We start from the raw sequence: 13,532 nt of genomic DNA, 5'->3' as shown, positions 1-13,532 counted from the left end.
CTCTTTATATATTTAAATACATGTACACATACGTGGTATAAAACCCGCATATCTGTTATCAGTTTGGAAAATTGCGTATAAAATGCGGTGCTGGTACCTGTATTTGGAGACTTCATGTCACATATCTATGCTATATACATATTTTTTTCTTTTTGTCCGAGCTATAATTATTACACCATTTGCGGTAGCGATATAACTTGGTAAAAGCCGATCTATCACTGATATGTGTAATAACGATTATAACATCCGTACACTTGTCCCTCTAATTGACAACAATTTTATTTCTTGTTCTTAGGTTCTAGAATCGAGATCGGTATCAAAATTTGTCGTTTTATTGTACGTTGATAGATCGTGCCTCCTACAAATTTGTGGCTCCAGTTTTGAAGGAACTAATGATAATTACGTTGACAGCCAAAGCATTCGTCCCATTGATCGTGATATCGACCCTTATCGAAAATACCGCTAGAAAACTGCTAGATGCGGGAAGGTAGAAAATGAGAGAAAATGTTTACTTCTTACAAATAGTAATAATATTAAAATATTTTAATAAAAACAATAAATAATAGTTATATGATTAATAATAAAATCAATTCATCGAAGATTCGGCAGTGTATCTAGCATGCTTGGCAATGCTTGTTGTAACTATAAATACATAATGACGTATAGGTAATATATATTAAATAATTCGACAAGCAATTTCTCACAATTTCACGCGAACACTCTTTCTTATATGATCAATTAACTCGGCAACGTAAGAAAGAAAGATTCTTATACACACAATGTCGCGTCATATTTTTTTTTTCTTTAAATATTACTATTTTACGTTTTTACTTGACGTTTACTCGATTCATCTCGCAGCACCGGAAACCATTTAGCGTGATGCCCAATACGGGTGCACCACTTGAAAACTTTGTAAACTGACTCGCAAGTGCCATTCTTTGGATATTTCGCACGGTCGTACAACGACGTTATACATCGCCAAAAATCGAAGCTCGCGCGCGCGCGCGCGCGCCTTCAGCGTCTCGCCTCAAAATACAAACTTGTATTTCAAGTGACTATTTTTTGTTTCCTTTTTTGTTCTTCCTTTTTTTTCGCAGTCCGTTGCCACAATTCTATGAACCACAGTGAACACTTAGGTATACATCCTCCAGACGGTGGAAGATACAGCCGCATAATATAAAATTTGCAGCAAGTACTTGCTACGAACACACAGAGGTTTTTCTGGCTCGTTCTTTTCTCTTTCCTTCGCAATGCCAATTGTTCTAAATCGGTCTACTGTACACGCCTGCAATACGTACATTCATACATACATACATACATCATACGCACATTACGATCGTTTTTTTATAACATATTTTCTCTAATGTGGCTAAAGTGCAAGAATGTGCCGTGTGTATGCACCTGTGTGTATGGGTGTCTGTGTGTGTGTATTATACATACTATACACACACAGGCGTAGATTACGAGACCTTCTTTTTACCTATTATGTACAGACATGGCGTACCAATCGCAATATGTCCTGTAATCGTGTTAAAAAAAAAACCAAATTGACAATAATTATTTGTCAAGCTTTACCGCAAAAGAACTGTTCACTAATAATAATAGCAATAATAATAATAATAATAATATATATATGCATATATAGATAATGATAATAATAATAAGTTAAAGTGCATCGGTGAGTAATATCTGAATAATCCTGCGTTTCAAAACCTGCGAACTCCTTCCCACGTACATATATATGCGCATATTATTCTAACTTGATGATTTCAAACCGTATAGACTCCAAGATTCCATGACTCTACTAGTCATCTTATTAATTAAGTCTTGTTACTCATCGTAATACAAATACATTTTACGTGAACCACAAGATGAACCACAAGCATTCGTCAGTATTGATTTCAAGCGCTTATATAGATGTAACACCTCCCCTCCGTTTCCCCAAATTTTTCCTCGAAAAGCAAATCCATTGCAACTGTCTCTGTCCTATATACTGTAAATGTATATTATCGTGTTTCCACGATTGAACGTACCATCATTACGCTATACGAGAGAGTATCGTTATTCATAACAAAACGGGAACAAATTCAATTAATAATACAATAACGCCAAGAGCGATAACCACGCCCGCCTTGTGTGCCTCGCCTATTACGCTTACGGGAGAAAAAAGCAAAAGAAACTTCTCTGTTAATCGCGTAGAAAACGATCTTCCTCACAGCGCGGGTAAAGTTAGGATTGCTCGTCGTTCGAAGGCCACTGCCCGGAATGATTCCAATCCCAGTCCTTGCCCTTGGGACGAAACTTGCTAGTGCTCGCTGAGTTATTCCAGTCGCGATGAAAAAACTTCTTCTTGAAGTGATGCCGTTCGGGGTCCGGCTGTCGCTGATATTTCAAGGGTACCGAGGCGCCGGACGCGCTACTCGGAGGATTACTGTTGGATGGATTCGCAGGACGGGGACTGGTCGGGGAGGGCGTTCGCGGCGGTCCTAGCGCTTCATCTGGTGAAGGTACTACCGGTGGTGGCCCCGTTACCGCGCTATCCGAGCCTAATCCGCTATCGGGACTCGTGTTTACACCTTCTGTCGATCGTCTACGTTTATCCAATTCTGTGGAAGCAAACGCGACCAAGCGATCAAATCCCGAATTAATGCGATCTTGCCAATCAGCTTCTCCATCTGCAAAATAAACCCGTGTTAGTCACCAGCTAGTTGGTAACGTACCCCATGCGCCGAGCAAGTGCTGATATGTCACCAATTTTTCACAAAAATAAGCCATTAATCTGATTCGCATACGATATACATACGATTTGCAATTGCATTTGTTTCTCGCGCGTTAATCTCATTATTAATGACTCTTACTAGAGAGAAATGTACAATACACATTCTACGAGAGATGAAGATTGCCTAAGCTCAAATTAGAAAGTCTACATATGTACATTGATAAGCGATATGTACAATGTATATTGTGCGAAGAGACTTAGGCAATATTAAAGCAAAGTTTATAAAGCGCCAACAGCTTACTAGGATTTCTATCTAATGTCCAAACAGGGTGCACACATGAAAGTGAAAATAAATTCTATTTCGATACTGTATTGTATAGGTGATAGAAAATCAACTAGTTAATCAGATTGAAATATCTACGTTGGGAAAAGTGAAACACACAATATTAAGATAAATTAAGGGGAAGCTGGAGTTGCTAGTGAACTATTTTTTCACTATAGCGATGGTAATTGCAGTTTCGAAAATTCTCTTTATGGCTTGTGCAGAATAAAAAATCCTTTTCCACAAATGAAGTATAGATAGAAAGAAAGCCCGCTCTACAGGACTTTATATTCAAAATGGAAAAAAGTGAAAAACTTGCATTTGTCTTTTCTAACTTTTTTCCATTTTGAATATAAAGTCCTGTAGAGCGGGCTTTCTTTCTATCTATACTTCATTTGTGGAAAAGGATTTTTTATTCTGCACAAGTAATAAAGAGAATTTTCGAAACTGCAATTACCATCGCTATAGTGAAAAAATAGTTCACTAGCAACTCCAGCTTCCCCTTAAATGAAATTCTCCATGCAACATGCAAAAGTACAACTAACTCATTAAATAGGTTTGCTTGAGAATGCATTCTTTCTTTTTGTAATTATTACAACTGGTGTTACACACGGGTATTCGATATGCGACGAAGATTCATCTGTGAAGAGTAGGATTGTACATGTACACAACTCTGTGTGCGAGTTCGGCTTATTTTCATGGAAATTGATTTCTGATAGTGCCTCTTGTATCTTGTCAATGTGAAAAAAAAGATGTAGGCCACTCGCGCGCACGCCTACGACGCAAAGATTACTAATTAAACTGTAAACTGTGTCTTTTGATGAGATGGCTAGAATCGATTAGCAAAATGAATTTTGACCCCCGTGGGACAACTCACCGGCGACCGTACCGACGAACCAACCCACAGGCAGAACAGTATTTTTTCATTTCTCCCTCTGATCTGTGTGTGTGACTCAATCTCTAATAAAACAAGCTTCAGGGGTTCTGAGATTGAGTATGTGACAGACAGAACTAACCAACAAACAGCTACAGTGCATCTAACAAATACAGCAAACAACAAAAAATAAATATAAATAAAAAGTCAGGTACCGCAGTTCCATAAAGATAAGCTAAATCGTTAGTGCATATAAATATGTGGAAGGATGCAATAGCAGAAACTAATACAATAGTATCTAAAGGAACCTAAGCAAAAGTGGCATTTTTTATATAGCGTTCTAGAGCGAAAATCTTGCGGCATTGCCTCGATAGTGCTATCGTCCAACGTCCCTCGTTATCACACAACTGATAAGAACCGATGCAGCTACGTATCTATCTCTAGATAAAAAAAAGTAACACGAGAAAAATATTCTCTCTCGTAAATCAAATCGAGTGACAAATTATTGATGCATATACAGGGTGTTTCCTAAGTAAGTAGACAAACTTAAGGAGGATATTCCTTGGCTTATTTGAAGAAGAAAAGGTCATATAAACATATGTCCTAAACTGCTTTGTTTTCCAAAAAAAGTACATCACTGTTTTCGTTCACTTTTCGGATAGCGTGCTTTTGCAGTACGAGTCAACAGCGGTGGGGATGGAGTGGGGATGGTCAATTTTTGAACAGGAAGTTTGCCAATCGATGGATCGGTCGAGGTACTCAAAGACCAAACCATTTATGGCCTGCAAGATCCCCAGACTTAAATCCAGTAGATTTTTTTCTATGGGGACAGCTTAAATCTTTAGTTTACGCTACACCTATTCAAAATGAAGAAGATCTCAGAAATCGCATAATAGATGGATGTGAAAAAATACGTAACACTCCAGGTATTTTTGAGTGTGTACGTCAATCAATGGAAAGGAGAGTTGAGGCGTGTATCATGGCTGCAGGTGGACATTTTCAGCAGTTACTGTGGTGTTATTATTTTTCTTTTTAGTTACTATTTTCTTTTTCGTTATAATTTTTCTTTTTGGTTACTATTGTTTTTCATTTGTTTCATTTGCAATAATACAAACTGTTCTATAATAAACGAAAAGTGAACGAAAACAGTGATGTACTTTTTTTTGGAAAACAAAGCAGTTTAGGACATATGTTTATATGACCTTTTCTTCTTCAAATAAGCCAAGGAATATCCTCCTTAAGTTTGTCTACTTACTTAGGAAACACCCTGTATACAGGGTGATTCGTATAAAGTGACCGATTTAATTATTAGTGAAATTTGAAGACATATGAAAAAAGAGTTTATACCGATATGTTCAGTACAAAGGGGGACACCATATAACGGATACGATTATTATAGGATAGTAGCCCTTTTAATATAAATTCAATGATACATTACATAAAAACATTCAAGGTCAATCAAGGCCAAAAATACATGATAAAATAAAATTCAAATGTATGATCTGTATTTCTGTTCTTCACAATAAATGTTCAAAGTTTTGACCTTGAACTCGACGACACAGATGAATTGTCTTGCTCGTGATATAATCCGTAATATTGAACGGGCACTATGTCTATGTCGATCTGGATATCGTTCATTTAATACTCTCGCAGTTTCAGCTGCATTTTTTCCACATTCACCAAAAGTTATCAAAATGTCTACAATTTGTGAATTATTGTAATTAGCCATTACGTTCAGTGCTACGACTAATCTCACACTAAGGCTGCGTTCGCTTTGGCACTCACAACGTTTGTAAGCATCACTTGTTCTTACAATCTTCGTAATAATAACATTATGATAGCAGTTTCCAAAGAAAACACAGCTCATAAACATAGACCTAGACATACCGAGAGCCAAAGCGAACGACAGACGGATATACAGATCATACATTTGAATTTTATTTTATCATGTATTTTTGGCCTTGATTGACCTTGAATGTTTTTATGTAATGTATCATTGAATTTATATTAAAAAGGGCTACTATCCTATAAAATAAAAAATACAGCATCCCATTAAAAAAAAGAAGTTGACTTTGAAATGTCCTCAACGCCCCCACTCATAAAATAACCGTACCCGTTATATGGTGTCCCCCTTTGTACTGAACATATCGGTATAAACTCTTTTTTCATATGTCTTCAAATTTCACTAATAATTAAATCGGTCACTTTATACGAATCACCCTGTATATACACACAAATCCATGTGCCAAATCGCGTGACTGAAAGATCACGCTCTTGAGAATTTCATTGGCAAGTTAAAATCTTGCCTCACACGTCATCTCGATGAATCCGCCGCCGACTACTACCGTATCAAAGCATACTCAATTGGAATACGGATTCATGCCGAAGCGCACGTTCTGTGCTAACATGACTAACGGGATTTTATAGCTCACAAACTATCGAGTCATTCCGCTTACCGTCATCTCCAACAGCGTTTCGTTGCCTTTGCGTCGTCATCTGGGGTTCATCGACCAACGGCGTCGACGTATTGGAATGCGGTTCCACGAGGGGACTCAGAGGTGCTCCGCTCGTGCTTACCGACGATACAACCGCTTCCGTTTTTACTGAGACCGAAGGTTGCGACTGACAGATCGCCGTTACGGCGTTGCTCGTCGCATTGCTATTACTATTGCTGTTTGTCGTGTATCGCGGATACGGCTGAAATCTGTCGATGCAACAGGTACGTTACAATAAGCTCGATTAATTTCAATCAGAGCTAACCAAGCTCCCTCCGACATCATTACCTTCTGTTGTTGGCGAGTGCTGATTCAGCTTTACCGCTATTACTATGATTGTTCAATATTCGAGCGTGCAACGACGCCGCGAGCCCCTCTACAGGTAACAATTCCCCGTTTGACGTGTTTTGAGACGAGTGCAGAGACGGTGTCGCCGGATAGGGCGACGCGAGCGACTGAGAGGGATTGTCCGAGAAGTAGGACTCGTGATAAGGTTTAATGTCTGCTCGCGGCAACTGAACCGGGGTGTATCTGACGAGAAAAATCGATTTGAGACTGGTGTTCAATAGCGTAGATGGGAAATAAAAACTGTAATGAATAAATCCCATAAAAATAAAATAATAAATCCCATAAAAAAAACTAGAAAAAAACAAGATACCTTTGCGATTGCGTTACTGGAGTAAAGAGCACGGACGATCTCGAGTTGGTCGTGGGTGTGGAGGTAGAAGCTCCCGAAGAGGTGGGCACGTAACTAGCTACATGCGCCAACGTTGATAAACCGGCGTCTCCCTCGGCACTGGCCGGCCTGCTGATGGGAGAGTAGACAGTCTCGGGTCTCATGATCGCGCTCATGTCGACGTTTATTATAGACTGATTCGATATCTCCAGAGTCCTCTCTATTTCCCCACTGACGAGATCGCCGATGGTCCTAGTGCCGAGTAATCCGCTTCCGCCTGCCACAAGACGATTGTCGTGACTCGACGATTGTCTAGACTCGGTCTGTCCAGGTCTGTCCAGGTGAGACGACGAGATACGTTCCTGCGAGAGATGACGGCGGAGAGCTAGCTTCGCGGGTGAGACCTGCCGCACGAATAAACGATCGTCGAGATTAATCATGTTTAACGGAAGAGGATTGAAAAGATTCGAAACAATCGATAGATTGATGTCGATCTTGCCGATGCCCTCACCTGAGTGTAATCAGGAGTGGGAACATTCTGCAAAGAGCGTTTTCTCTCGGACTCCGCTGACGGAGCTGTGACTGGCGTTTGCAACTGTACCTGCGGTTGCTGCAACTGCTGTTGCTTATTTCTATTTTGTTGGTCCTCGTTCAGCACGCTCGTGATAATGCTCTTCAGGCGATCCTCGAAATTCGCGACTCTGGGTGGTTCCTGCATGCTGGTGGTTCTACTCGGTACATCTTTATTGGCTGCTTGTATTGGCTGCGTGGACGAAATCGAGGCTGATGTACCGGAGAAACTGAGGGAGGCCTGCGGTAATCTGGTTCTGGAACTACTACTGTTGCCGCTCGTACTCTGCCTGTTTGTCGGTTGTTTGCGACCCGCCTCAATTTGCCGTCCCGTTTCCAGGATCTTCTGCGCTAATATTTCTGGATTATTCTCCTGTATCTTTCCGATATCGGGAACGTCCGGCCATTCCTTCGAGCGACTTTCCCTGCTCTTTCGCGTCGTTGCCGTTTTCCCACTCTGCGGATTCTGCGAATGTTTACTTCCGATCGCGTCCCTCTGCTGCTGAGCGATAGCAATTGCTTGCTTCTCATTGCTTGTCCTTTCCAGTACGTTAAGTTCGTGCTCGAGTTTCGAAACCTGTTGCAAAACGAGTGCAGCTAACTTGAGAAAAGATAGAAATTTCTACTGTCATATGTCTTGTACGCACGCACACATATGCATAAATATATATAAATTTTGTTAAATAACAAGATACATACTTGAGAGTGTAATCGTTTACGCTGAGACAGGGTAGCGGAAATTTCTTTCAATATATAATCTTGAGTGAGCGATTGGGGTGGGCTTGGTATGCCATTCGCACCCGCGTGGCCATTATATTTGTCCTGCAACTCTTGATGTCTAAGCGCCACTAGTCTGCTTTGTTCCGATTCCATCGACGCGACTTGCGCTTGTAATTTACTCGCTTTAGCTTGTAGCTGTTTATGTCTTAAAACTATCTCCTTGGCTTTCGCTAGCAGATCCCCAGGTGACGTGGCATTGATACCTAACTCAGTCATTCTCGCCTTTAAGAGAGCTACGCTGTCGTCTATCAGAACTTTGATTTGCTTCTCCAACTGCGCCGCTCTTGATTGCAGCCTGGAGTTTCTTTCTCTTTCTTTCGCGATATCCGTGTTAACGGATACCTTGTAAGTGGGCGTTCTCATCGATTCTAGCATAAGCATGAATTGGTCCCTGTGGCAATAAAGTACCATCGTTTGTTACAAGAATTTATTTATACGAAGAATATTTTCTACACACAAATATTTAAATCAAGATACTATTATGACATATTTTATCATAAAAATTTTTAATATTTCTTCTTAAGGGGTTACATCACTGTGACCGCCCGAAAAAGCAGGTAGAATTCGGATGTGGATTGTAAAAAAACTAAACATCCGATTAAGTTGCGGTTTTGCACTTAATTTTATCATGTTGTAAACTAATAAAAGCAATAATAAAGAATGATCATAAACGTCGTCAGAGCTGACCACTGAGCTGATGGTGTTTTTTTTTACAGAAGAAAACGGTGTACGTCATAACTCGATTATTGGATTATCTGAGATTAAAAAACAAAATTTTTTTATTAATTATACTTCAATGTCTAAGCATTAACGGAGCCATGTTTTCATTACTTGAAAATTCACTGAATAACAAATAGTTTTGAAAAAAAGATGTTTTTCATGAAAAATTTTTTCACTAACTTGTTTATAAATCTCAAAATGCTTCAAATGCAGCCTTTTCAAAATTTTGATAACTTTGATAACACTGATGTAACCCCTTAATCGAGACGGTAAGTTTTTGATAGGATAGTTACCTGTACAAGTCCAGAAGTATCTGTAGGGCGTAAGGAGTCGCGGACGGAGCGGGTGGTATACTGAGTTCCTCGTGTACCGAGGTGGAATGAGACTGTAAAGAAAGCGATAATGAAGACAGCTGTTGATCTACACAACCAGGAGCAGGCGGTGGCTTTTTCCCAAGAGCTTGAGGTGATGTGCTGAGCAAAGTCTGACTGTGTAACAGATCCAATCCCGATATATTGATCGCCTTTTTCGGTCTGGCTCTTTTAACGCCTCGTCCCCTCTGTCTACCTCTAGCTGGCGCTCTCGTGATGCCGTTCGTGGCTTTTCTCGTGAATTTCCTTCGCATCTTGTTTGTCTGTCGGCGATTCTTAATAGCGCTGTCGTCCAGGTCAGACTCGCTATTCGTTCCTTGCTGTTCCGAATGACTCGGGCTATCTAATTGTCTCGAAAGGTCTCTCTTGGCTCTGTCACCTCTTTCGTTCCTATTAGAAACCTTACTACTATTGCTGGCAGTGTTGTTTATCACAGAATCAGAGTTTTCATCTAAGCCACCTTGTTTATTGTTTTTTAAGCGGTGGAAATAACGTTCTAATTTAGTTCGATCGATTACGTGCAAATAATACGAGACCGGCTTACCAGTCCAAGAGACAGAACCTTTTAACGGCGACATCTCTGAGACATGCATTATCGTGCCGATATCTAATACACAGAAAAAGGTTAGAGTTAAAATTATAAATATTGAATTGATTTGCCGTTGTTAGTAGGCGTTAATGTGAGTATATTACCACTCAGGTTCCTGTCGGTTATTCGAAAGTTCAACGGGCAGAATGATTTCGACGATACTATACGCGCGCCGTCCCGTAAATCGGCGAAGCGTTCCTTTAATTGATGATCCACTGTCGGACCAAATGCAAAATTATTCACGAATACTATCGTAGCTCCAGTGATACTTTCGCGATGTTCGTCTGCTAAGAAGTCACCCTTTACCAGACGGTAGTTCCCACATCGTTTCCCATACCAGTTCAGCCACTTTCGAAAGTTCACTTCCATACTCTGTAATAACCGCTCGTTTATTGCAAGAAATAACAGAGACACTCAAAATGTTTATACAAACATGTAATACACCCATAAATAATCATAAATTTAATCGTTTACGGTATACCTGTGCATATGCTGATGGCACATCAGCTCTCTCAACGCCAATGCAAATCTTACATAAAGTTGCAGCTGCCATCTGAAGCACCACTTGACCAACTCCTGAGCCTAGATCAACAAAAACATCGTCATCCGTCACATCGATTTGGTCGATCATCTGACATACAAGCTCGTAACTCGTTTCGCCATAAACCTCCGGTGAAAATGGCTCGTATTGATTTAACTTGTCTGGTTCGACCACTGCTTGATTATAAGTTTGTTGGAGTATATGACGAAGTAAACCTCTACTAGGTCTCTTATTTAATCTCTGCGATGGTAAACTAGTGCCTTTCTCCTGTAAATGTTTTTTTTTTTTTTTTTTAAGAAAGACTTTGATATAACTAACGTTTCTTAGATTACACTAGCACACGTGCCAAGTGTCGTCACGACTGTACAAATAATCATACCAATTGCACTAAGCTATCGATAGCTCTGTTGAATCTGTCACACAGGCTTTTCATACTTTCGTAATCTCTCGGATCATAGTTACAAAGAATATTGTTCTCCAAGGGTAATTTTAGATCTGGCAGATCTTCGCAGACCCATCGCATTGTCTCGATAACGTCCAGTGCTCCATCGTGACGGTCCTGCGAAACATGACGTTTAACATGAGCACAACTCGGTGCCTGCAAAGTCATACAAAACCGTTGCTAAAAAATACAATAGAGTTTTTATAACTCATGACACATTGCTCATGGTACGCGTTACGTCACAGTTGTTCTTGCTGCCAGCAACGATCTACTTACAGATCCGGATCCGGACGTGAGAGGCCACTGGTACACTATCGGTTCCGCTCCCGCTGGTGAGTGCAAACGCAGCTCCATTTTAACGACGTGTTCCTCGTTCTCCCGTTCCTCGCCGTATACTCGAAACGAAGAAAGGGAAAGACGTACGTACGCGCGCACGCACGCACGCACGCACAACGTACGCACGTACGCACGCACGCACGCACGCGGGGATGCTCTATCTGTGTCGCTCGGATCCGAGGGATCCGTTAGATCCGCCCCCTCCGGGTGGCGTGATGTAACCACTTGACTCGACGCCGAGCGATGCAGTCGAACGAGACAAGCGACGGTGAGGCAGTGCTAACTCTTTAAGTGGCCGTGGCGACGACGAGTCGGTCGAATTCGCCGTTTCGCACTAGGGTACTACGGTCACCACGTTGTAGACGTCGCACGTGAACCCCTCCCCGTACCACGGCTACTTCCTCGGACATGAGAACGTCCGAGCGCCCATGTTCAGCGAACCTTCTACGAGGACGAGGGTTTACCCAGCCTCGCGCGATGTGCATGCGACTGGCGGGCTACGGGGAGGGTGCTGGGAAATCCCGCGATGAGTCGAGCCACCAGGGAACCACCAGGAACCCGCGACGCGCGTCCACGGGGAAACACTCGTTAAAAAACACGGGCTATTGTGTGTGCTGCACGGCGAAACAGCATTCGCGGGAGGGAGGGGGGGGATGACGACATCAAAACATGGCGAACATGGCGTCATGTCTCCTCCATCTGCCATGCGTACTGGCGACGCCAGCACGTCCGGTATGCGCACGGGTCCCTAGGCATTCCCACCGACTCGTTTCCTCGTGCTGCTCCACTGGCGGACGTGGCCGCTGTCACGCTTTCTCCCGTGAGCGTTCCTCACGGGTGCGCGAGATCGCGGAGATTAATCGCGTCTTGATCGTGGATTTCTAAGTTTTTCGCATGTGAGAGAGAGAGAGAGAAATATTTTAGATATTAAAGATATTTTTTTTCCATTAATTGATCTTCGATCGTGCGACACGTCGACGCAAGTGTGTTATCGCACTCTCATCGGCTCCCAATGTCGGATTTTGGGAATAAATAAGGGATAGATTTGCCATGGGTCATTTTCCACTTCTTACGTAATTGTCCTGACGCTACGTCGACGGTTGACTCATTCTGGAACGGTGATTTACGGAAATTACGTCAATTACCGATTATGATACGGTAACGATGAATCTACGTGATGTTTCTCCCTAAGTTGATTGGTCATCGCGCGAGTCACCGCATGCATCCGATAATGAATATGTAACTAACTAATCGAGGATTCCCTATATCAAAATTTTCTATATAGGATCTTTGAAGTATTTCCTCACATTTTACGGAGCATTGACGAATTTCAAGGAACTCCTTAGCTTCTATCAATAGTGCTGCGTTAAATTTCGTTGTTCAACGTGTCCGACCCCAATTCTCGGTACGTGGTGTGATAAGGGACTTTAAGGGGATGCTGGAGTTGCTAGTGAACTATTTTTTCACTATAGCGATGGTAATTGCAGTTTCGAAAATTCTCTTTATTGCTTGTGCAGAATAAAAAATCCTTTTCCACAAATGAAGTATAGATAGAAAGAAAGTCCGCTCTACAGGACTTTATATTCAAAATGGAAAAAAGTGAAAAACTTGCATTTGTCTTTTCTAACTTTTTCCATTTTGAATATAAAGTCAGAATTCTGTGTTCTCCTGTATTCTAACCTCTAATCCTAAAGGAAAACACAGAATTACCATCGCTATAGTGAACTTCTTCGCGATGGTGCTGCCATCGCACAATATTTGCACAATAAAATGTTTTTTACAAAGATTTGGCAATTTGTACGCACAAAATCGCCGTTGAACGGTGTTTGGACACAATTAAGGAATATGAGGATGCTTTTCGAAGTGACTTTCGAAGCGTCATAAAAGAGAATTCTGTGTTTTCCTTTAGGATTAGAGGTTAGGATACAGGAGAACACAGAATTATGACTTTATATTCAAAATGGAAAAAGTTAGAAAAGACAAATGCAAGTTTTTCACTTTTTTCCATTTTGAGTATAAAGTCCCGTAGAGCGGACTTTCTTTCTATCTATACTTCATTTGTGGAAAAGGATTTTTTATTCTGCACAAGCAATAAAG

General features: G+C 41.2%; 1 protein-coding gene across 6 annotated transcripts; it reads right to left on the bottom strand.

Moving 5' to 3' along the window:
- Positions 1–149: 149 nt before the first annotated feature.
- Positions 150–12,892, bottom strand: LOC105280498 (histone-lysine N-methyltransferase, H3 lysine-79 specific). Of its 6 annotated transcripts, XR_894134.3 has the most exons (12): positions 11,376–12,892; positions 11,037–11,255; positions 10,598–10,924; positions 10,221–10,488; positions 9,450–10,134; positions 8,356–8,827; positions 7,598–8,257; positions 7,069–7,490; positions 6,699–6,941; positions 6,372–6,619; positions 3,919–4,078; positions 2,557–2,675 (listed from the first exon to the last, which is right to left on the bottom strand). XR_894134.3 is itself a non-coding variant. In XM_011341091.3 (11 exons), exons 1-11 carry the CDS (start codon positions 11,451–11,453, stop codon positions 2,230–2,232), a joined length of 4,068 nt encoding a protein of 1,355 aa, XP_011339393.1. In that variant the 5' UTR covers positions 11,454–12,891; the 3' UTR covers positions 150–2,229. The 6 variants fall into 6 exon arrangements, 5 of the variants coding, with proteins under 5 accessions (XP_011339393.1, XP_011339397.1, XP_011339394.1 ...); XM_011341091.3 differs by lacking the exon at positions 3,919–4,078 and having other exon boundaries at positions 150–2,675; positions 11,376–12,891; XM_011341095.3 differs by lacking the exon at positions 3,919–4,078 and having other exon boundaries at positions 150–2,675; positions 7,688–8,257; positions 11,376–12,891.
- Between the last annotated feature and the right edge of the window lie 640 nt (positions 12,893–13,532).

Source organism: Ooceraea biroi, chromosome 12 (genome assembly GCF_003672135.1).
Source record: "Ooceraea biroi isolate clonal line C1 chromosome 12, Obir_v5.4, whole genome shotgun sequence".
Classification (NCBI taxonomy): Eukaryota; Metazoa; Arthropoda; class Insecta; order Hymenoptera; family Formicidae; genus Ooceraea; species Ooceraea biroi.
Note: the sequence above shows the minus strand (reverse complement) of the source record. Positions and strands in the feature narration are given on the sequence as shown.

Bases quoted from the DNA above. Each gene is read 5' to 3' on its own strand.
- LOC105280498 (XM_011341091.3), bottom strand. From the start codon at position 11,453: ATGGAGCTGCGTTTGCACTCACCAGCGGGAGCGGAACCGATAGTGTAC. The intron at 11,256-11,375 runs GTAAGTAGATCG...ATGACTTTGCAG, and splicing joins TCACGTCCGGATCCGGATCT to GCACCGAGTTGTGCTCATGT. The intron at 2,676-6,371 runs GTAAGCGGAATG...TTTATTTTGCAG, and splicing joins AAACGCTGTTGGAGATGACG to ATGGAGAAGCTGATTGGCAA.